Here is a 24,082-nt window from a genome sequence, read left to right on the forward strand (position 1 = left end):
TTCCTTGGTGAAATGTCTGTTTAGGTCTTCCGCCCATTTTTTAACTGGTTGTTTGTTTTTTTGATATTGAGCTCCATGAGCTGTTTGTATATTTTGGAGATAAATCTTTTTGTTTCATTTGCAAATATTTTCTCCCATTCTGAGGGTTGTCTTTTCGTCTTGTTTATGGTTTCCTTTGCTGTGCAAAAGCTTTTTAGTTTAATTAAGTCTCATTTGTTTATTTTTGTTTTTATTTCCGTTACTCTAGGAGGTGGGTCAAAAAAGATCTTGCTGTGGTTTATGTCAAAGAGTGTTTTTCCTATGTTGTCCTCTAAGAGTTAATATAGTGTCTGGTCTTACATTTAAGTCTTTAATCCATTCGGAGTTTATTTTTGTGTATGGTGTTAGGGAGTGTTCTAATTTCGTTCTTTTACATGTAGCTGTCGGGTTTTCCCAGCACCACTTACTGAGGAGGCTGTCTTTTCTCCATTGTATGTTCTTGCCTCCTTTGTCATAAATTAGGTGTCTGTATGTGCATGGGTGTATCTTTGGGCATTCTATCCTATACCATTGATCTGTATTTCTCTTTTTGTGCTAGTACTATACTGTCTTGATTACTTGTAGCTTTGTGGTATAGTTTGAAGTGGGGGAGCCTGATTCCTCCAACTCTGTTTTTCTTTCTCAATATTGCTTTGGCTATTTGGGGTCTTTTGTGTTTCCATATGAATTGTAAAATTTTTTGTTCTAATTCTGTGAAGAAATGTCATTGGTGGTTTGATAGGGATTGCACTGAATCTGTAGATTGCTTTGGGTAGTATGGTCATTTTCACAATATTGATTCTTCCAATCCAAGAACATGGTATATTTCTCCATCTGTTTATGTCATCTTTGATATCTTTCATCAGTGTTTTATAGTTTTCTGAGTACAAGTCTTTCACCTCCTTATTCAGGTTTATTCCTTGTATTTTATTCTTTTTGTTGTAATGGTAAATGGGAGTGTTTCCTTAATTTCTCTTTCTGATTTTTCATTGTTGGTGTGTAGAAGTGCCAGAGATTTCTGTGCATTAATTTTGTATCCTGCAGCCTTACCAAATTCATTGATTAGTTCTAATAGTTGTCTGGTGTCAGTTTTAGGATTTTCTATATATAATATCATGTCATCTGCAAACAGTGACAGTTTTACTTCTTCTTTTCCTATTTTTATTCCTTTTATTTCTTCTTCTTCTCTGATTGCTGTGGCTAGGACTTCCAAAACTATGTTGAATAAGAGTGGTGGGAGTGGACACCCTTTTCTTGTTCCAGGTCTTAGTGGAAATACTTTCACTTTTTCACATTGAGTATGATGTTTGCTGTGGGTTTGTCATATATGGCCTTTATCATGTTGAGGTAGGTTCCCTCTATGCCCATTTTCTGGAGAGTTTTTATCATAAATGGGTGTTGAATTTTGTCAAAAGCTCTTTCTGCATCTATTGAGATGATCATGTGGTTTTTATTCCTTAATTTGTTAATGTGGTGTATCACATGGATTGATTTGCGTATATTGAAGAATCCTTGCATCCCTGGGATAAATCCCACTTGATCATGGTGTATGATCCTTTTAATGTGCTGTTGTATTCTTTTTGCTAGTATTTTGTTGAGTAGTTTTGCATCTATGTTCATCAGTGATATTGGTCTATAATTTTCTTTTGTTGTGATATCTTTTTCTGGTTTTGGTATCAGGGTGATGGTGGCTTCATAGAATGAATTAGGGAGTGTTTCTTCCTCTGCAATTTTTTGGAAGAGTTTTAGAAGGATCGATGTTAGCTCTTTTCTGAATGTTTGATAGAATTCGCCTGTGAAGCCATCTGGTCCTGGACTTGTGTTTGTTGGAAGATTTTTAATTATGGTTTCAATTTCATTACTTATGATAGGTCTGTTTATATTTTCTAATTCTTCCTGGTTCAGTCTTGGAAAATTGTGCCTTTCCAATAATTTGTCCATTTCTTCGTGGTTGTCTGTTTTATTGGCATAGAGTTGTTTGTAGTAGTTTCTTATAATCCTTTGTATTTCTGCAGTGTCACTTATGATTCCTCCTTTTTCATTTCTAATTTTATTGAATTGTGTCCTCTCCCTTTTTTTCTTGATGAGTCTGGATAAGGGTTTATCAATTTTGTTTATCTTCTCAAAGAACCAGCTTTTAGTTTTATTGATCTTTGCTATTGTTTTCTTCATTTCTATTTCATTTATTTCTGCTCTGATCTTTATGATTTCTTTCCTTCTACTGATTTTGGGATATCTTTGTTCTTCTTTCTCTAGTTGTTTTAAGTGTAGGATTTGATTGTTTATTTGAGATTTTTCTTGTTTCTTGAAGTGAGATTGTATTGCTATAAACTTCCCTCTTAGAATTGCTTTTGCTGTGTCCCGTGGGTTTTGGGGCATCGTGTTCTCATTGTCATTTGTTTCTGTGTATTTTTTAATTTCTTCTTTGATTTCTTCAGTGACCTCTTGGTTCTCTGGTAGCTCACTGTTTAGCCTCCATGTATTTGTGTTTTTACAGCTTTTTTCCTGTAATTGATATCCAGTCTCATCACATTGTGGTCAGAAAAGATACTTGATACAGTTTCAATTTTCTTAAATTTTCCGAGGCTTGATTTGTGACCCAGGATGTGATCTATTCTGGAGAATGTTCCATGTGCACTTGAGAAGAAAGTGTATTCTGCCACTTTCAGGTGTAATGTTCTATAAATATCAATTAGATCTATCTGGCCTGTTGTGTCATTTAAAGCTTGTATTTCCTTACTTATTTTCTGTTTGGATGATCTGTCCATTGTTGTAAGTGGGGTGTTAAAGTCCCCTACTATTATTGTGTTACTCTTGATTTCTCCTTTCATGGTTGTTAGCATTTGCCTTATGTATTCAGGTGCTCCTATGTTGGGTGCATAAACATGTATAATTGTTATATTTTCTTTTTGGATTGATCCTTTGATCATTATGTAGTATCCCTCCTTATTTTTTATAATAGTCTTTATTTTAAAGTATATTTTATCTGATACAAGTATTGCTACTCCAGCTTTCATTTGATTTCCATTTGCATGGAATATCTTTTTCCATTCCTTCACTTTCAGTCTGTTTGTGTCATTAGGTCTGAAGTAGGTCTCTTGTAGACAGCATATATACGGGTCTTGTTTTTGTATCCATTCAGCCAGTCTGTCTTTTGATTGGGGCATTTAATCCATTTACATTCAAGGATATTATTGATATTTATGTTCCTATTACCATTTTCTTAATTGTTTTCGGTTTGTTTTTGTTGGTCCTTTTCTTGTGTTTCCCTCTTAGAGAAGTTTCTTTAGCATTTGTTGTAAAGCTGGTTTGGTGGTGCTGAATTCTCTTAGCTTTTGCTTGTCTGAAAAGCTTTTGACTTCTCCATCGAATCTGAATGAGATCCTTGCTGGGTAGAGTAATCTTGGTTGTAGGTTTTTCTCTTTCATCACTTTAAGTATATCCTGCCATTCCCTCTGACCTGAAGAGTTTCCACTGAAAAATCAGTTGATAACCTAATGGGGATTCTTTTGTGTGTTATTTTTTGTTGTTCCCATGCTGCTTTTAATATTTTTTTCTTTGAATTTAATTTTTGTTAGTTTGATTAATATTTGTCTTGGTGTGTTTTTCCTAGGGTTTATCCTGTATGGGACTCTCTGTGCTTCTTGGACTTTCCTATGTTAGGGAAGTTTTCAACTATAATCTTTTCAGATATTTTCTCAGACCCTTTCTTTTTCTCTTCTTCTGGGATCTCTGTAATTCGAATGTTGGTGCATTTAGTGTTGTCCCATAGGTCTCTGAGATTGTCTTCAGTTCTTTTCATTCTTTTCTTCTTTATTCTGCTTCTCGGCAGTTATTCCCACCATTGTGTCTTCCAGCTCACTTATTTGTTCTTCTGCCTCGGTTATTCTGTTATTGATTCCTTCTAGTGTATGTTTCATTTCAGTTATTGTGTTGTTCATCTCTGTTTGTTCTTTAGTTCTTCTAGATCTTTCTTAAACGTTTCTTGTATTTTCTCGATCTGTGACTCCATCCTATTTCCGAGATTCTGCATCATCCTTACTGTCATTACTCTGAATTCTTTTTCAGGCACACTGCTTGTTTCCTCTTCATTTATTTGGTCTTGTAGATTTTTACCTTGCTCCTTCATCTGTGACATATTTTTTTTGCCGTCTCATTTGTTTTTCTTTAATGAGTGGGATTGTGTTCCTGTTTTACTGGTTGTTTGGCCTGAGGCTTCTAACACTGGGGTTTGTAGGCTGTTGGGTAGAGCTGGGTCTTGGTGCTGAGAGGAGGAACTCTGTGAAACCTCACTCCGATGAATATTCCCTCGGTCTGAGGTTCTCTGTTAGTCCAGTGGTTCGGACTCGGAGCTCCCACTGCAGGAGCTTCGGCCCAACCCCGGACTTGTGAACCAAGATCCTGCAAGCCGCCTGGGGCACAAAACAAACAAACAAGCAAAAACAATGATAACAAAGTAAAAAATAAAATGAGACTAGGAAACTAACGTATCTGTTAGGAAGAATATAAAAATAAAAATTTAGATGACTCAACAACCAGAATGCACAGTAGTACCATAACAGTGAAAAAGAGGAGGAGGGGGAAAAAAGGGTGCCGGGGAGGCCTTGGCTGTGGAGGGCGAGGTCTAAGCAAGGGTGAGCTTTGGGCGATGGACGGGGCCAATGCCCAGGTCCCACAGGGCTGGAAAAGGCCCTGGGGGCTTTGGGGGCTGGGGCTTAGGCTCAAGGAACAGAAGGGGCCCAGGTGTGCCCCCCATCCCTGGTCTCGGAGGGCAGGGGACCTCACCTGGGAGCCCAGCAGGCTTCCTGGGCTCAAGTGGGCAGGGCAAATGCCCTCCTCTCCTTTCCTCTCCTGTTCCTCTGGTCTGTGAGGGCCCCTCCCACCTGCCTCTCCTGATCTCCCCTGTCTCCCTCCTATGCCCCCAAGGACTCACATGGCCTGGAGGGGGGTTTGGAGGGCAGGGGATTGGCCTGGGAGCTCAACAGGCTCCCTGGGCCTGAGTGGGTGGGGCAGTCGCCCTCTGCTCCTCTCCCGCTCCTCCTGGAGGGCCCCTTCTGCCTGCCTCTCCTGATCTTCCCTGCCTCAGGGGTGCTGATCCTGTCTGGCCTTCACTTCTCCTCCTCCCTCAGTCCCCCTATGTCCTACCCATTCACTTTGGGGTTCCTCCCATCTCCTTGGGCGTCAGAGTCCCCCACCAGCGGCTGGTGGGTGCCCTAGTTGTGGGGAGATGCTAACTCCGCGTCTTCCCACACCACCATCTTGACTCTGCCTTCTAATTTCATTCTTTTACATGTAACTATCCAGTTTTTCCAGCACCACTTTTTTTGAAGATAATGTATTTTCCCCATTATATATTTTTGCCTTCTTTATCATAGATTAATTGATGATAAGTGTATGGGTTTATTTCTGGTCTCTCTTTTCTGTTCCACTGATCTATGTGTCTCTTTTTGTGCCAGTACCATGCTGTTTTGATTACTGTAGCATTGTAGTATACTCTGAGGTCAGGTAGTGTGATACATCCAGCTTTGGTCTTTTTTCTTAAGACTGCTTAGGCTACTTGGGGTCTTTTATGATTCCATATAAATTTTAGGATTGTTCGTTCTATTTCTGTGAAAATGCCATGGGTATACAACTGTGTGCTTCTGTTCCCCCCCTTCTGTCATCCTGTTGTTGTCTTTCCTTTTATGATGTGCACATATACTACAGACACAATACATTGTTATTATATTTGCTTTATTTATTTACTTTCTATAAATTTACTTATTTATTTATTTACTTTTGGCTGCATTGGATCTTCGTTGCTGAGCGCGGGCTTTCTCTAGTTGCAGCGAGTGGGGGCTACTCTTCGTTGCGGTGTGCGGGCTTCTCATTGCTGTGGCTTCTCTTTGTTGCAGAACACAGGCTCTAGGTGCGCAGCCTTCAGTAGTTGTGGCACATGGGCCCAGTAGTTGTGGCTTGTGGGCTGTAGAGCTCAGGCTCAGTAGTTGTGGCACATGGGCTTAGTTGCTCTGTGGCATGTGGAATCTTCCCGGATCAGGGCTCAAACCTATGTCCCTTGCATTGGCAGGTGGATTCTTAACCACTGCACTAGCAGGGAAGTCCCTGTATTTGCCTTAGACAGCTCATTATCTTTTAAGACAAATTTAAAAATGAAAAAGTAGTCTTTTATATTTAGACACATTTATCATTTCTTATACTCTCCTTTGTATACATCAACGTTTTCTTCTTATGTCGTTTATATTTTCTCTGTTGCATTTCTTGTAGCACCAGCATGCTGCTAAAGAATTCTCTCAGCTTTTGTTTCCCTGAGAAAATTATTTCATTGCTTTTTGAAAGGTGTTTTCAGTGGGTATGCAGTTCAAAGTTAAATTTTTCTCCTTTCTGAATGTCATTCTACAATTTTCTGCCTTGACTAGTTTCAGATGAAACCAGGTGTGTTAGGTTTTTTTTTTTTTTATAGGTTTCTGTATATAATGTGTCATTTTTCTTCTGGCTGCTTTTCAGATTTTCTCTTTATTACCAGATTTTAGAAATTTGTAATGTGCTTTAGTGTGATTTACTTTGTGTTTGTACTGCTTGTGGTCCATTGAACTGCTTCAGTTTATGGGTTTATATTTGGAAAAAATTTAACACTTTCTCTTTGAGTATTTTTCTGTTTACACACCCACCTCCACACCCGAGCTCCAATTCAGATTACACTTTGTTAGACCTTTATTAACTTTATTCCACTACTTTATGTTAATCTATAGACATTGAGGCTCTGTTTTTTTTTTCTTTTCCTTTTTGGTAATCTCTCCCCACCCCCATCCTTCTTGTGCTTAATTTTGGATAATTTATTTTGTTATGATTTCAAGTTTATTGATCTTTTATTCTGCACTGTCTCATCAACTGTTAGTCTCATCCAGTGAAATTTTCATTTTAGATATTGTATTGTTCCTCTCTAGGAATTTTACTTTTTTAGTGTCTTCCATTTCTTTCCTTATTAGGTTCGTGTGTGTGTCTATTTTAATCCTTGAATATATTGAACATATTCTAATAGCTAGATTAACCTCACTGTCTGCTAATTCATTATCTCTGTTGTTTCTAAAACTATCTATTGATTGATTCCATCCCCCCCCCACATACTTCTGGTTATAGAGCACATTATTTTTTGCTTCTTTGCATTTCTGGTAATTTTTGATTGGATGCTTTCCATTGTAGTTTTCACATTTTTGAGTGTTTAGATTTTGTTGTATACTTTATTAGAGTGTTGGGTTTTGTTGTGGAAGGCTTCTTTTTTTGTTGTGGAAGGATCAGATTGGTTCTGTCAAGTTTTGTTTCTAAGCTTTGTCATGATGAATCTAGAGTAAACTTTTTTATAGGACTATAGTGGGGGAAGGATGAGAAACACATAACATAAAACCTTCTCCATTAACAAGTTGGTAAGTGTATAGTATAGTATTGTTTACTATATGTGCATTGTTGTACAGCATGTCTTTAGAACTTTTTCATCTTGTATGACTAAAATTCTGTACCTGTTGCACAGCAGCTACCCTTTTCTCCCTCCCCCTGGCCCTGGCAACAACCATTCTATTTTCTGCTTATATGAGTTCATTTAGATACTGCATATAAATATAATCATGCAGTATTTGTCCTTCTGTGATAGGCTTATTTCACCTAGCTTAATATCCTCGAGGTTCATCCATGTTGTGGCATATGACAGAATTTCCTTCTTTTTTAAGGCTGAATAATATTCCATTTTATGTCTATAGAGAGCATATATTTTTTTAATCTGTTCATCCACTGGTGGACACTTGGGTTGCTCCCTCCTTTTGGCTCTTGTGAATAATGCTGCTATGAACACAGGAGTGCAAATATCTCTTTGAAATTCTGTTTTCAGTTCTTTTTGATCAATACCCAGAAGTGGGTTGTTGGATCATATGGTAACTGTAGTTTTAATTTTTTGAAATGCCTCCATACTTTTTTCCATAGTGACTGCACCATTTTACATTCCCATCAACAGTGCACAAGGGTTCTGATTTCTCCACGCCATCACCAACGCTTGTTATTTTCTTTTCTTCTTTTTCTTATTTTTGATAGTGGCTATCCTAACAGATGATGTCATTATGGTTTTGATTTGCATTTCCTCCATGGTTAGTGATGGCGACGATCTTTTCATATACCTGTTTGCCATTTGTATGTCTTTGGAGAAATGCCTTTTCAAGTTCTTTGCCCATTTTTAATCAGGTTACATGTTTTTTTGTTATTGAGTTACAGGCGTTTGTTGTATGTTTTGATATTTTTGGATATTAACTCATCAGGTATATGGTTAGCAAATATTTTCTTATGTTTCATAAGTTGTTCTTTTATTCTGTTGATTGCAGAAGCTTTTTAGTTTGATGAAGTCCCACTTGTCTATTTTTGCTTTTATTGCCTGTGCTTTTGGTATCATATCCAGGAAATCATTCCTAAGACTAATGTTATGAGGCTTTTTCCCTTTATTTTCTCCAGGCAGCTTTATAGTTTCAAGTCTTTATTCTTTTACAGTGGAAATCCAGTTTTCCCAGCACTATTTGTTGAAGAGACTGTCCTTTCCCCATTGTGTACTCCGCGCACCCTTTTCAAGGACCATTTGACTGCCTATGTGTGGGTTTATTTCTGCGTTCTCTATTCCATTGGTGTACATTCCTGTCTTTATGCTAATACCATATTATTTTGATTACTGTAGATTTGTAATATGTTTTGAAGTCTGGAAATGTGAGACCTCTAGCTTTGCCTTTCACATTATTTTGGCTATTCAAGGTCCTTTGTGGTTCCATATGAATTTTAGAATTGACTTACCTGTTTCTGCAGAAAATACCATTGGTATTTTGATAAGGATTGCATTGAATCTGTGGATTGCTTTTGTTAGTACGAGCATTTTAACAATGTTAAGTTATCCAGTCAGTGAACATGGAAGTGTCTTCTGCAGTTTCTTTCAGCAGTGTTTTATAGTTTTCAGTGTACTTGTCTTTTGCCGCCTTGGTTAAGTTTATTCCTAATTATGTTATTCTTTGTGATGCTATTGTAAATGCGATTATTTTCTTAATATCTTTTCTGGATTGCTAGTTTTAGAAGTGAAACTGACTTGTGCATTTTGATTTCGTATCCATCAATGTCGCTGAATTCATTTATTAGTTCTAACAATTTTTCTTGTGGTATCTTTAGAATTTTCTACATATAAGATTATGTCATCTGTGAACTGAGATAATTTTACTTCTTCCTTTCTGATTTGGATGTTCTTTATTTCTTTTTAACATTTAATTGCTCTAGGTAGGACTTCAAGTACTATGTTGAATAGAAGTGGCAAGAGTGGGCATTGTTGCCATGCTTCTGATCTTAATGGAAATCATTGGGTATGATATTAGCTGTGTGCTTTTCATAATGGCTTTTATTATGTTGAGGTAATTTCCTTCTAATTTTGTTGAGTTTTTTTTTTTTATCATGTAAGGGGGTTGAATTTTGTCAGATGCTTTTTCTGCATCTATTGTGAGATGATCATATGATTTTTATCCTGGTTCTGTTAGTGGTGTAGCACATTGATTTTTTTTGTGTGTGTGTGCGTGTTTTTTTTTTTTGCGGTATGTGGGCCTCTCACTGTTGTGGCCTCTCCCGCTGCGGAGCACAGGCTCCGGACACGCAGGCTCAGTGACCATGGCTCACGGGCCCAGCCGCTCCGCGGCATGTGGGATCTTCCCAGACCGGGGCACGAACCCGTGTCCCCTGCATCGGCAGGCGGACTCCCAACAACTGCGCCACCAGGGAAGCCCCACATTGATTTTTGTATGTCAACCTGTCCTTGCATCCCAGGAATGAATCCTGCTGGGTCATGGTGGTGATGCTTTTAATGTGTGGTTGAATTCAGTTTGCTAATATTTGTTGATGATTTTTCATCAGGGATATTGGTCTGTAGTTTTCTTGTAATGTCTTTGGTATCAGAATAATGCTTGCCTCATAAAATAAGTTTGGAAGTGTTTCCTTCTCAATTTTTATGAAATGTTTGAGAATGATTGGTGTTAATTCTTTTAATGTTTGGTAGAATCCTGCGGTGAAGCCATCTGGTTGTAGGCTTTTCTTTGTTGGCAGATTTTTGACTACTGGTTCAGTCTATGCACTAGTTTCAAGTCAGTTCATATTTTCTATTTCTTCATGAATCAGTCTTGGTACGTTCAACTTGTTCGTATATATTGTTCACACTAGTCTCTTTTAACTCTTTCTATTTCTGTGGCATCAGTTTTAATGTCTCCTCTATCATTTCTGATTTTATTTCCTTGAGTCTTCGTTTTTTCTTAGTCTGGTTAAGGGTTTGTCAACTTTGTCAGTCTTTTCAGGAACCAACTCTTAATTCCATTGATTTTTTTTTTTTCCTATTCTCTTTTGTTTATTTCTGCTCTAATCTTTACTATTTCCTTTCTTTCAGTAACTTTGGGCTTAGTTAGTTCTTTCTCTAGTTCCTTGGTATGTAAAGTTAGGTTTTTATTTGAGATTTTTTTTCTTCTTTTTAGTGTAGCCATTTACTTCTATAAACCTCCCTCTCAGTGGTGCTTTTGCTGCATCCCTTAAGTTTTGGTGTGTTGTGATTTCATTTTTTAAAACATTTTCTGATTTCCCTTTTCATTTCTTCTTTGACTTATTGCCTGTTCGGGAGTGTGTTAATTTCCACATATTTGTGAATTTTCCATTTTTTTCTTCTGCTATTGATTTCTAGTTTCATTCTGTTATGGTCAGAAAAGATACTTGATGTGATTATTTTCTGACTCAACATGTAATCTCTTCTGGACAGTGATCTGTGTGCACTTGAAAAGAATGTGTGCTCTGCTGATGTTCTGTATATGTCTATTAGATGCCTTTGGTTTATTGTATTGTTTAAATCCTCTGTTTCCTTATTGATCTTCTGTCCTATCCATCATTGAAAGTTGAGGCATTGAAACCTTCTACTATTATTGTTTTGCTATGTGTTTCTCTAGTTCTGTTGGTGTTTGCTTTGTGTGTTTGGGTGCTCTTTTATGGTGTCCTATAAGTCCCTTAGGCTTCTTCTTTCTTTTTCCTTTTTGTGCCTATGAATGAATAATTTCAAATGACTTGTCTTTAAGTGCATTGATTCTTCTGCTTGATCAAGTCCACTGCTGAGCTCTTCTGGTAAATTTTTCATTTCAGTTTCAAGTATCCCCTGCTTTTCAAAAGTTTGCTTTATAACACTTCCCTTTTATGAAAGACCTACATTAGGACCAATTTCCATTAACCAAAAGAAATCTGAAGAGAATTTTCACTTTTACAAAAAAAAGGCAAAAGGTGAAAATAGCCTTCAGTATTTTTTTTGAATGAACTGTAATAGAAGTGGTGTGCACCCTGAACAGCGAGAGTGGCACCCCTGGCAACTACACTCAGCATCGCAGCTCAAGCTGCCATAGCTTTGAACTGTGTCTGTGAGTATCTGTGTTTCATCTTGCTTTATTTTGTGCATCTTCACTTTTTCACTTTATGCCATTTTGGCTTATGAAAGTTTTCACAGGACCAGTCAACTTTCAGATGGTGGGGGAAACCTGTATTATATTCTTCATCTCCAGAATTTCTGTTTGGTTCTCTTTTGTGTTTTATGTCTGTGCTGGTACTTTCGTTTTGTTCATGCATCATTTTCCTTAGTTCATTGAGCATCTTTTTGATGGTTATTTAAAATTTTTTGTCAGGTAATTCATACACATCTGTTTTTTTAGGATTAGTTTCTGGAGATTGGCCATGTTTTCCTGTTTCTTTGTATGCCTTGTTACTCTGTTGGGATCCATGCATTTGAAAAAACAGTCACCTTGTACAGGATTTACAGACAAGCTTCCTATAGGGAAAGCCAGATGTTCCTGCACTAACTCACCAGCCAGCCCAGCTAGAGATTCTGGGGACCTCTTAAACCTTTTCTGTGGATGGATCTTCTCTAGACTTATGAGTATAGTTAGAGATGTTTTGGTGGTTTCTTTTTTCATTACTGTGTAATCTTTTGCTGCTTCTTGTGTCTGTGGTACTTCAGAGTATTTGGAATTGCAGCAAACTGCCCAGCACTTTTTTGTTCCTAGCGGCCCCCAGGCACTAGAGTATGCCAGGTCCCATCAGAACTCCAAGTCAGGCAAGGTAGAAGCAGTCCCTGGGGCAGCCCCTTGGAAAGCTGAAATACTGGTTGCATCCTTCTCTCTTCTCTTTCTCTCCAAATGAGAAGCCACTGAGTTATATCGGCCTCCATCTGTATTGTGGGTCCTCTGGAGCAGTGTCCCAGCTCTTTTTTGTTCTCGTTAGTCTCCAGGCATTTAGAGTATGACAGGTCTCTTCAGTACTGTGAGTTGGGTGAGATAGACACAAGTCCCTTGGGAAGGCCCCTGGAAAGCTGGAACGTTGGATGCACATTCTTCCCCAAGAGAAGCTGAGAGGTGGGAATTTCTCCTGCCTGCTCCCAGGGGAGGGGTAATGGTGAATGAGTGACTACTCGTGCAAACCGTCACCTTTGTTCTCAGCCACTCCAACCTGGTCCCCTTTCTTGTCAGTGATTAGATTCAGGCAAGATGGAAACCAGTCCCTGGGGCAGCCACATGAAAAGTCTGAACATTTCATATGTGTTTCAGTCTTCTCTTGCTCCCTCCCCCGGAGTATGGAGTGTCTTTCTGATTATGTGGTGCTGAGCCAGGGGTAGGAACTCTGGCAAGTGAGGGCCACAAGTTTTCTACTGGCTTTGATGTGGCTGGTTTTGTGCTTGCCTTGGGGTATAGGAGCATCTTAACTAGTATCTGGCTTTCTCACAAAGGGAATTGGTTTATGTATTGTTGTTGATTTGTGTTTCCATGGGAAAAGTAGGGTCTGGCTTCCTGTTCTGCCATCTTGCTGACATCACCCACTTTCTATGGCTAATTTATTCATATACTAAGGTATGACATTCTGGGGTGTGTACTCAATGCCCATGCATTTAGTGAGGTTCCTCCAACCTGCCTGCTAGAAATTTCATGAACTCTTGACGCTTTGTTACCTCTCCAGTTATTGTTCTTTCCCTGGAAGTTGATCTTTGTTTGGCCTTATGGATTTTCACGCCCATGTATGTGCAGATTTGCCTACAGTCATAGAATTGAATGGATTTGTATTCATATTTCTGGAGGTCTTTCTGTATGTAGCATCTTTCTTTCTGGTACTCTGCCCTACAAATTCTAGCTACCTGGATTGCCCTGAACTCTGATCTTTGTTTCTTCAACTAGCACGACTGATGGGCTTTTGGCTTTCCTCCCTGCACGGTGGTCCAAAGTCTGAAAATTTAGAAAGAGTTGTTTTATATTTTCCCTTGGTATTTTAGTTGTTTACAGAAGGAGGGTAATTCTGGATATTGGTTACTTTCTCCTGGACAGAGATGGAAGTCTACTCTATATATTTTAATTATGTCATTTTAGGGAAGAAAGACTTGACTTTTTATGAAATCAGTGAACTCAGCTGAAAAATTAACCTTTACTTCCATTCTTTTTTTTTTTCATGTTTCTTTGTCACATACAGTTGTCACTGATGTCATTCTTTATCTAAGAGGAATTCAGTGGAGAATACTTCCAATAAAGATAATTTATTTTATGAGCACTTATTTTTCATACTCTACCTGTCATGATTCAATAGGCATTCTACTAATCATCAGTTGTCACAGGTTCCCTCAAGACTAAAAGTTGCTCTGGATCTGTAATTGTTTTAATGACACAAAAGCCCCCAGAGTTTAGTAGAAGCCAGACTTAGCTATCGTGTTCTGCTATCATCCTGGATTGACTAGAATTGGTGACCTAGAATCCTAGCCGTTTTGCTGTTCCTTTCCTTAAACATTTCAGGATTTGTCATTTTAAATTTCTTTATTTGGTTTTCCTATGTTAGCTTTTTGGGTGTAGGTAGTGAATACTGCATTTGCATATCTGCTGCTATTAAGGTTTGAGTGGGGTGCAGTGGCAGAATGCAGGACAGTTAAATTGATCGAAATTCATGCTATTAAAGAGGGAGAGGGCCTGGACTTAACTCCAATCCATAAAACACCATTAAGTGAGAATGTTCTCACTAATAGATTCATCTGCTTAAGTGCCAATTTACTTTGCACTTTTTCTGACTTGAAAATGGAAGATGCTCAAAATATTTACTGCTAGGTGAAATCATTGGCTTTTAGGCACTGTTAAATTACTACTATTTTAAAGATGGACCAGCAGTCATTTTTCTTTTTCTTTTGTGGATTTTTGACTCACAAAATTAATTGAGGCTTGTGTTGTAATAAAAAGCAATTTAGGGCTTCGCTGGTAGCACAGTGGTTAAGAATCCACCTGCCAATGCAGGGGACATGGGTTCGAGCCCTGGTCCGGGAAGATCCCACATGCTGTGGAGCAGCTAAGCCCGTGTGCCACAACTACTGAGCCTACGTGCCTAGAGCCCGTGCTCCACAACTAGAGAAGCCACCTCAATGAGAAGCCCTGCACCGCAATGAAGAGTAGCCCCTGCTCCCCGCAACTAGAGAAAGCCCATGCACGGCAGCAAAGACCCAACACAGCCAAAAAAAAGCAGTTTAATTTTACTAAAAAAAAAAAGTGAAATGTGAAATGTTCCGTTTACTGACTTTTTCTAAATTAAGAGGCAATGTAAGATTCTTTTAGGCAAATAGTCAGTGTTATTCTTCTTTATCATTCTTATGAGGCAGCACTGTGAAGCAAGACGGGAGAAAAGAGATAGTTACACATACAGAAGGGACATATAGTTATGCAGAACTGCCCTTATGGAGATGCTGGAGTGCTAGTTGTTAGTTGGAGGGATGTTATTCTCTTATCAGCTAACTGGTCACTTAACACTGGACTTGGAGGCAGAGGCCAGCTTTCTCAGCTTTGAAAGGATCCTTCAAAAGCATCTCCTATACCAGATGTTCCTGCACTAACTCACCAGCCAGCCCAGCTAGAGATTCTGGGGACCTCTTAAACCTTTTCTGTGGATGGAACTGGATTTTCTTTTTTTAATTGGACACTTTAGAATTATTTTTGACATGGTTCATTTTCTCATAAAATCCTTAAGATCACATGCAAAATGGATTGGCTTAAGTTTTAGAAACTTGCTTTTTACTGTCAGGATGCTATGCTCTTCTGATATATGAAAGCCAGCAGATGGCTGCATCCTGTTTGAGATTAGAAATGCCTCCTTCCCCAGGCTTGCTTGCCTCTTTGAAACTACCCTTTATTTCACTGTTTTATTCTTCCCTCCCCGACCCTATACACATGGCTCATAGTTGGGCTTTTGGGTGGAAAAACAAACTTCACAGGTGATTTAAATAAAGCCAGCTAGAAATACACGGTTCAAAGTTGTTCAACTGCTCTACTTTGATTGAAATATCATGGTTGCTCACTAGAGAATAAATTATGCTGGTCTGCAGTTCACCAGTACATATTTAGTAGTAGACTGGTAGGTTGAAATTAAGCCAAGGGCTTGATCCACTTTGGACTAGTGTCTGGTTCTCCATGTTTGGAAAGAAAACACGTATAAGATTATGCAGAAGAGAAAGCAGTAGCCTCATTTTACATACTCTGATACAAGTGATCCTATTAATTAAGTACATATTGGTATTACATAGGTATATATAATAAGTGCTTCTTATAAGCAAATTATAAATATTTTAAATAATTAATTAGAAATATGTGAAAAGCTCGGACTCTGGTACGTGCCTTTGCCACCTATTAATTCCATAATCTTGGGCAAGTTGGTTAAGCTGTATACTGCGTTTTCCTTCTTGTAAAATGGGACTAATAGTACCGACCTCAGGGTTGCTGTACGGATTGAAAGTGTTAATACAGCTACCATGCTTAAAACAGTGCACAGTAAGTACACAATGTTATGTTAAATCGAATGAAATTGCCAATATTTGTCCTTTTTTGACTTACCAAAAGTTTCATATGGTTCAATCTAGTACAAAAACATATTAATTAAAAAAAATAATTGTTGTTCAATCAGAATCACATATTATGGACGTGATTTACTGATCAAAATCCATTGGATCGGTATGACTGGGGATAGAGCCTGGCAACTAAACTAAAGCCAACAATAATCTCTGCAGGTGACTCAGATGAGCAGCCAGGTTTGGGAATTCTTGACTTACAGTATCACTCAGGAGACTTTATATACTGTGGAGAGAGTAACATTGATAGTCAAGAGAATGAGTATAGAGAGGAATTTTGCCTCAGGATGAATCATATTTCAGGTCTCATCTGCATCTGATTTAGGTGATATTTAGATGAGAGTTTGGCCTTCAGACTTTAGAGTTGATGTTGGGATGAATTACGACTTTTGGGATTGGTGGGATGGGGAGAATGTGTTTTGCATGTGAGAAGGACATGGATTTTGGGGGTAAGGGGTGAAATGCTATGGACTGAAGTGTGTTCCCCCCCACCCCAGAATTCATAAGCCCTCAGCCCCAGTTTGATGGTATTTGGAGGTGGTGCCTTTGGGAGATGCCCCTGATAGTGGGATTAGTGCCCTTATAAGAAGAGATGTAGAAAAATTTAAAAAAAAAGAAGAGCTGTAGAAGGCTTGTTCTTTCTTCTCTGGCCATAACAGGACACAGTGAGTAGGCAGCTGTTTATAGGCCAGGAAGAGAGTCCTCACCACAAACCTATGATACTGGCACCTTGATCTTGAACTTAGCTTCCAGAACTGTGAGAAAAGAAATTCCTGTTGTTTAAGCAACCAGTCTGTGGTATTTTTTATGGTAGGCAGAGCTAAGACACCTAATTCCTCCCTCCAGTCCTTTGTATCACTGCTGTCATTCATTTTACTTACACATAAACATATGTATATTTACATAAGCATAAATAATCTAATTTGCTGCTATTATTATTTTGAACAAACTATTGTCTGTTACATCAATTAAGAATAAGAAAAAAAGGTTTTAATTTTACCTGTACTTACTCCTTCTGGAATTGCTCTTCTTTTCTGTATGTGGATCCAAGTGTCTGGCTTATATTATTTTTCTTTTCTCTGAAGAACTTCTTTTTTTAACATTTCTGGCGATGTCAGTCTACTGGGAGCACATTTCCTTAATTATTGTTTGTCTGAGAAAGTCTTTTATTTCTCTTTCACTTTTGAGGGATCATTTTGCAGAATATAAAATTCTAGGTTGGTGGGTTTTTTCTCTCTTGCTTGCATGGTTTCTGAGAAATCAGATTTAATTCTTAACCTTTGCTCATCTGTAAGTAAGGTGTTGTTTCCCCTCTGGCTTTTTCCAAGATTTTTTCTTTATTTTTGATTTTCCACAGTTTGAATGTGATATACCAAGTTGTGGGGTTTTTGGCATGTTTCCTGCTTGGTGTTCTTTTAGCTGCTTGGATCTGTGGTTTGGTGTCTGACAATCTGAGGGAAATTCTCAGTCATTAATGCTTCAAATATTTCTTGCTTTCTTTCTCTTTTTCTTCTGTTTCTGGTATTGTTATTACGTGTATGTTACACCTTTTATAGTTGTCCTGCTAAAAAATGTTCTTGAATATTGTTCTGTGGATTTTTTTTTCCCAATCTTTTTTCTTTTTGCTTTATAGCTTTGGAAGATTTTATTGAGATATCCTCAAGTGCAGTGATTTTTTTTCCCTCAGCTGTGTCCTGTCTAGTAATGAGCACATGAAAGACATTTTTCATTTCTTCTACAGTTTCTCATCTCTAGCATTTCTTTTTTTGATTCTTCCTTAGAATTTTCACCTCTCTGTATACATTACCCATTTCTTCTTGCATGTTGTCTACTTTGTCCAGTAGAGCCCTTAGCATCTTAATCATAGTTGTTTTAAGTTTCTGGTCTGATAATTCCAACATTCCTGCCATATCTAACTATGCTAATGATGCCTGCGGTTTCTTCAAACTGTGTTTTTTGCCTTTTAGTATGCCTTATAATTTTTTCCTCATAGTGGGACATGATGTACTGGGTAAAAGCAAGTGTAGTAAATAGGCCTGTAGTAATGCGTCATGAGATTGGTGGGGGCTGTTCTATATTCCTACAATTAGGTCTGTCTCTTAGTGAGCCTGTGCCCTGGACTGTGAACTTCACAAGTGGTTCTCAATTTTTTACCCCCTTAGGTGGGACAGGATGGCTAGAGGTAGCTGAAGTTGGTTATTTCCCATCCCCCAGGTTAGCTGGGCTCTGGTAATAGCCCAATAGAATAGGCTCCAGTAAAACTTTCTCTTGAAGTTAGGCCTTGTTAAGAAGAACAGAGTGCTCTTGTGTATTTCAAAATGATTTACTTTTCCTCCTCTTCCTGCAGAAGAACTCGGGAATTTTTTTCTTATAGTCACTGTGAGAACCTGGTAGAACCCTTGGAGCAAAAACTCACATAACTGTCAGGCCTCCCCTCCCCAGTGTCTGGGTCCCCATTGAGTTTTTAACTCTCAGACTTGTCCACACTGAGCCTCCGGCAATTGGTCAATTACAGTTCAGATTTTCCTATGCCAACAGTGGTTCCAGCAGAACCTCTTTCTCTGGTTCCCATGCAAGTTTCTGCTCTGGTACGTTGTATTTCTTTGTATCCATCCTGTCTGTCTCTTCAGTTTTGGAGGCAGCAGTTTACCTCATAAGGTCACTTCTCTGATGGATCTAGGAAGGATTATTGATTTTTTAGTTTGTTCAGCTTTTTACGGGTTATTAGATGGAGTGATGACTTCCACGCTCCTTACGTGCCAAACTGGAAGTCCTCGTTCATTTTGCTTTGCTTCCCCAAAGAACTTCACTTGTTGCCTGAGCTTTCTTTTTCATAATGTGTTTCATTGTTCCTGGGTGCTCTTACTGAGGCTGGCATGACTTGTTCACTTCCAGGATGTCTGTACCCGAAATCCTACTGCCTCCTTCTCCTTAACTAAACTGAATCCTTTAATGAGGCCCCCTCACTAAGGTGAATTTGTGCCAATAGCAAATGGTACCAGTAAGGTACCATTGTATTAGTCACATTTGGGGAGATCATTTTATGCTGCTTTGGGTGTGAAGAATTAGTTCATGCCAATTTCCACTTAAATTGTTAAGACTTAATACATTGTCCTTAATACACTGAATTGTACTGTAATTGCCTCACGCTTTTTTAATTCCTTGAGGTCAAGAATCTTCCCTCTTTCCTTAGTGTCTGCCACAAAAGTATTTGTAAAGTGTGGGATGAAGGGTATCATTTACAGAGTTAGGATGTAGAAATCCCTAATTTGATAATCCAGGTATATATTATTTCTTAACACATGTATAGATCTTATTTCAAAATTTATATTTTAGAATGTTAGGCAGTGGAGATATCTGACATGTTTATACAAATTCATCCTAGGTCTTACGTATATGTTTCCTTCATTTTACAGATGGAAGATACAGAGAGTGATACATGTTGCTTATAGAGTTGTGATATGCTAGGGACTCATAATTATTATCATTTGATATGTTTCCCTTTTCTAAAAATGCTATTTAATCATATTTGCAAATGTGTAGAGATAGAGTAGAGGTACTAGAATTTTGAGATTATAATGATATACCTTAGATGATGGAAATATTCTAGGGTTTAAGTCAGGTTTTGTTAGAAGTCAGAATCCAATAGTCTTATACAGCTTAAGTAATTTATTATGTTGCATTTGTGTTTTTGCAGACTGTTCTCTTTGTATAAGAAAATTTCTGTCCTATAAAACACAATGTCCAACTTGCTGTGTGGTGAGTTTTTCTTTTCTTTTTTTTCTTTAAACTAAGTGGTGCAGATATTTCTGCTTCATGTATACACAAAAGCCCAGGGAAGATGTATAATTATTGAATTAAGCTATATCAAAGACAATTTCAGAAAGGACTTATAAAATACATATATGGAGAACTGGGCTTTGTTCCACTTTTCATAAAGATTTCTGATAACCTAAATGTATTTTAGGAAGAAAAAACTAATTTTAAGATCAGGACACTTTAAATCTTATGAACTGTGTTTTTATGGCTCCTCACTTTTTATAATTTCTCAACTTGGGTAGAAAATCTGATGGTAGGATCATTTATCTGCAAAAGATTGATGTTTAAGTATTTGTGCAGAAGGCAGATTCAGCTTAACTGGCCCCTTACCTCTTTCCCAAACCAGACCTTCAGGGAAAACACCAAGAAACTTGTTAAAGTTTCTGAAGCATTTTATGTAGTGGAAATAGGTGAAAAGGTATGTAAAAAGGGAAGGTAAACATAAGTAGGAATAAAGAAAGAAGAAAAAGAGATAGTAAGGTCTGATAGAAAGGACACTGGGGCTAATTAAAGGGTTTGGGTTCTAGTTTGGTGCCTCTGATAGGTGCATCGTGTCAGGATGTCACTGAACTTGTTTGGCTCCCAAGTCTAAGCTCTTTCCAACTAGGGATGCTGCTGTCATCAAGATGGTATCATCACAGAGATAAAGTGTATGCCATTTACGCTAGATAGCTACTGGGTTTATCGTTTTCCTCTTGCAGTCTTGAACACCAATCTTGTTTTAAAAGTCTCTTTGAGCACCTAAGGCTCTCGTGTTATTACTTTAAAAGAGCATCTCTGTTCTGCTTTTCAGGAGACATTTTTGGGAGAGCTGAGTGCTGGCATTTTGAAGAAGGATTCTTGCTCATGTTAGGTTTTATCTTAGTACAGAGTACATATGTTTTTACCAGATGCTTTGGAGAGCTTTTAAACAGACTTCCAGTCAGCAGATAGTGATTCACTGTTTTAAAATTCCGTATTAGTATGAGATGAATGAACTTTATTTTGAGGTTTTCCTGGAAGACTTAGTGGGATGGGGAATCTCAGGAGGATGAGACATACGTTTTCAAAAACAAGATTATGACAAGTTAATTATTGTTTCTGACCTTTTTCTATCTGTTGTTTTTCTTTTCCAGACAGTCACAGAGCCGGACCTGAAAAATAACCGCGTATTAGATGAACTGGTAAAAAGCTTGAATTTTGCACGGTATGATTTTCTTTTGTGACTAATCCCTAACTGCTTTTGCCTTTTATATGTGTCCATCCCTTTACTCTGTGCACTTTTCGGGATTAGGGAATGCAGGGCTGCATATTTGGGGGTAAAAGAAGGGATGCAACAACAGTCATTAATCACATATGGACAATCTAATCATAATAGGATTTTCTTCCTTTACCTAACAGAAAGTCTCCTGTTATGAAAAACAAGAGTTAAAATGTAGATTTGGGCACTGACTTTCGAGTATTTCAGAAATACTTCAGCTTTATCTTTTATTTTCCCTGCCCCAGCATTAGAATCAACCATTTTCCCAAGGAGCCCTGGGTCCTTTTATTGGAGAATGGCATTTAGAAATCAGGATCTGGAGCTGGGTATGCTCATTGTTACTGGGGTGTCATTGCTTCTAAACCCTCTCAGTGGACAGAGCTGGGTAGCATATGCATGTGTATGTGTACACACATATATGTATAATAGTTTCTGTGTCATATATTAATCCATTAATTCTTAATCCGATTTGCTCAGCATGTATAAAATGATGTGTAACATGAAATGTGTAATTGCTGGTGCTTTATAAAGTGTAGCTTTACTTCTTAACTGTCAAATGTATGATGGTGATAGTCAGTGCTCACCCAGAGGGATTTAAAAAGGCATGTTTTATCAGACAATATCTTGAATTATTTTTAGTTTTAATCATGCAAGCCAAGCAGGAATTTTTGGAGTTTTTATTAGGAACATACTGTGTTTAGTTAATGGTTAGGTGGCCACATACTTAAGTACATGAATTCCAAGCTTGTTGGGACGTTCTTGGAGGTTCATCACATTACTTCTAAAAATGTAAAGAGATTTCTTCCAGTAGAATTGCACATTTTTTCATTGGTTTGCATACTAAAAATGATCAGATTTAGTACTCTGAACTCGCCTAGTAAGGCATTTTAGAAATCAGCTGGTTGGTTATTTCCCTAGGGAGAGTCATAAGAAGGTGGTATACTTTCCTAGATTAAGACACTCTGAGATTCTCTGGTGCTCATAATTAAAGTGATTGCTTTTCTTATTTTAAAGTCCTTCACCAGTTAGATATTGAAGTTGGTAAGAAAAGATGGAGACATGTATTTAAAAAGGAATTGATCAGCTGTCTGCTTTTCTCTGAGGCAGCAAAATTGTATCTCATGGCTTATTTTTTCCTCAACTGGTATTGAAAGCATAACAGCCTCCCTGCTAGGAAAAAGGGACTGTTACGAAGAACTGCATCTGTTTGTTGAAGATAAATGATCAGCATCTTTGGGTTCATAGACCCTTTGGTAACTTAAAGGGAGGCCTTGGAATGATTGTGCTCTCTCCTTCTCTCCTCCCTCCCCAAAGAAATAGGCTATTTAAATATTCTTTGTAGTGGGTGTGGCGGGGTAGGAAGCATTCTTTGTAGATTTGGGACAGATTTTATCATTTGTTTCGCCCTCTGTTTGCCTTCTTGGAATTGCTTTATGGGGAACATTTCTTGGACATTTGTCATATCTAAAGTGCTGTGGTACTTCATTTGCAAAATTAGTAGGGTTGAAATTCAACGTAATCGGTTTAATTACTTGTTTGAAATGTGGTTTAGATCAGTGAGGGAGGAAGTTTAATTTTATGAGTAAAATGTAAGTCATTTATATTGTTTATTGATTTTATTTCTTCCTGTGCTTCCCATCTGTCATTGCCATTTTATGATATTATGATTTTTAAAAATTTAATATTCTAAACTGAATAACAAAAGAGTATTGGAAATAATTCCAGAGGTCTTCAGGCACGAGGCTGACACGCAGATCTAACATTTTCTTCTAACTTTTGCCCTTTATTTTCAGGAAACAAGTGTTTTGTTTTCTTTTTTCCCTTGACTCTTTTTTTTTTTTTTTTTTTTTTTGCTGTACGCGGGCCTCTCACTGCTGTGGCCTCTCCCGCCACAGAGCAACAGGCTCCAGACGCGCAGGCCCAGCGGCCACGGCCCACGGGTGCAGCCGCTCCGCGGCATGTGGGATCCTCCCGGACCGGGGCACGAACCCGCGTCCCCTGCATCGGCAGGCGGACTCTCAACCACTGTGCCACCAGGGAAGCCCCCCTTGACTCATTTTTATTTAAAATAATGTTCTTAAGAAACTGTTGTATTGGACAAAATTTATTTAGAATATTGTTGTCCAAGTGGAACATCATTCTTTTTTTATTTTAAATGAATTTATTTATTTATTTTTGGCTGCATTGGGTCTTCGTTGCTGTGTGCGGGCTTTCTCTACTTGCAGTGAGCAGGGGCTACTCTTCGTACGGTGCGCGGGCTTCTTACCATGGTGGCTTCTCTTGTTGCAGAGCATGGGCTCTAGGCGTGCAGTGTGGGCTCTAGAGCACAGTCTCGGTAGTTGTGGCGCATGGGCTTAGTTGCTCTGTGGCATCTTCCCGGACCAGGGCTCAAACCCATGTCCCTGCTTTGGCAGGCGGATTCTTGACCACTGCGCCACCAAGGAAGTCCCTGGAATATCATTCTTGACCTAAGCAAGAAAATGTTGTTTCTGTATTTTTGCATAGCAGCCAGTCTACATGTATATTATATGTTTTTACAAATTGAGAGTACAGAGCGTTATTTATTGCTTTGCATGTATATTATATTTTTTTAGAAATTGAGAGTATAGAGCATTATTTATTGCTTTGGTTTATCCACCATCAAGGTATGAATTTTTCTCCAGGTACTTTTTCCAAGTTTAAAAATTTAAACAGGGACATCCCTGGTGGCACAGTGGTTAAGAATCCGCCTGCCAGTGCAGGGGACATGGGTTCGAGCCCTGGTCCAGGAAGATCCCACATGCCGCAGGCAGCTAAGTCTGTGTGCCACAACTACTGAGCCTGTGCTCTAGAGCCTGCGAGCCACAACTGCTGAGCCCACGTGCCACAACTACTGAAGCCCGTGTGCCTGGAGTCCGTGTTCCACAACAGGAGGAGCCACTGAAATGAGAAGCCCGTGCACCACAACGAAGAGTAGCCCCCTCTCGCCGCAACTAGAGAAAGCTTGCGTGCAGCAATGAAGACCCAATGCAGCCAATAAATGAATGAATGAATGAATAAATAAATAAATTTAAACAGATGATAATGGA

General features: G+C 38.4%; 1 protein-coding gene across 3 annotated transcripts in view; it reads left to right on the top strand.

Annotated features, from left to right (window-relative positions):
* RAD18 (RAD18 E3 ubiquitin protein ligase) overlaps nucleotides 1-24,082 on the top strand; it is a 124,664-nt gene that overhangs the window by 11,163 nt on the left and 89,419 nt on the right. For all 3 annotated transcript variants that reach the window (XR_009543108.1, XM_060163871.1, XM_060163870.1), the window contains exons 3-4: nucleotides 19,653-19,714; nucleotides 20,890-20,960. Coding sequence is in view for 2 of the 3 variants with exons in the window: in XM_060163871.1 (XP_060019854.1) it covers nucleotides 19,653-19,714; nucleotides 20,890-20,960 (133 nt within the window). In the remaining variant the exon portion in view is untranslated. The remainder of the gene's footprint in view (nucleotides 1-19,652; nucleotides 19,715-20,889; nucleotides 20,961-24,082) is intronic.

The sequence above is a fragment of the Lagenorhynchus albirostris genome, chromosome 10 (genome assembly GCF_949774975.1).
Source record: "Lagenorhynchus albirostris chromosome 10, mLagAlb1.1, whole genome shotgun sequence".
Classification (NCBI taxonomy): Eukaryota; Metazoa; Chordata; class Mammalia; order Artiodactyla; family Delphinidae; genus Lagenorhynchus; species Lagenorhynchus albirostris.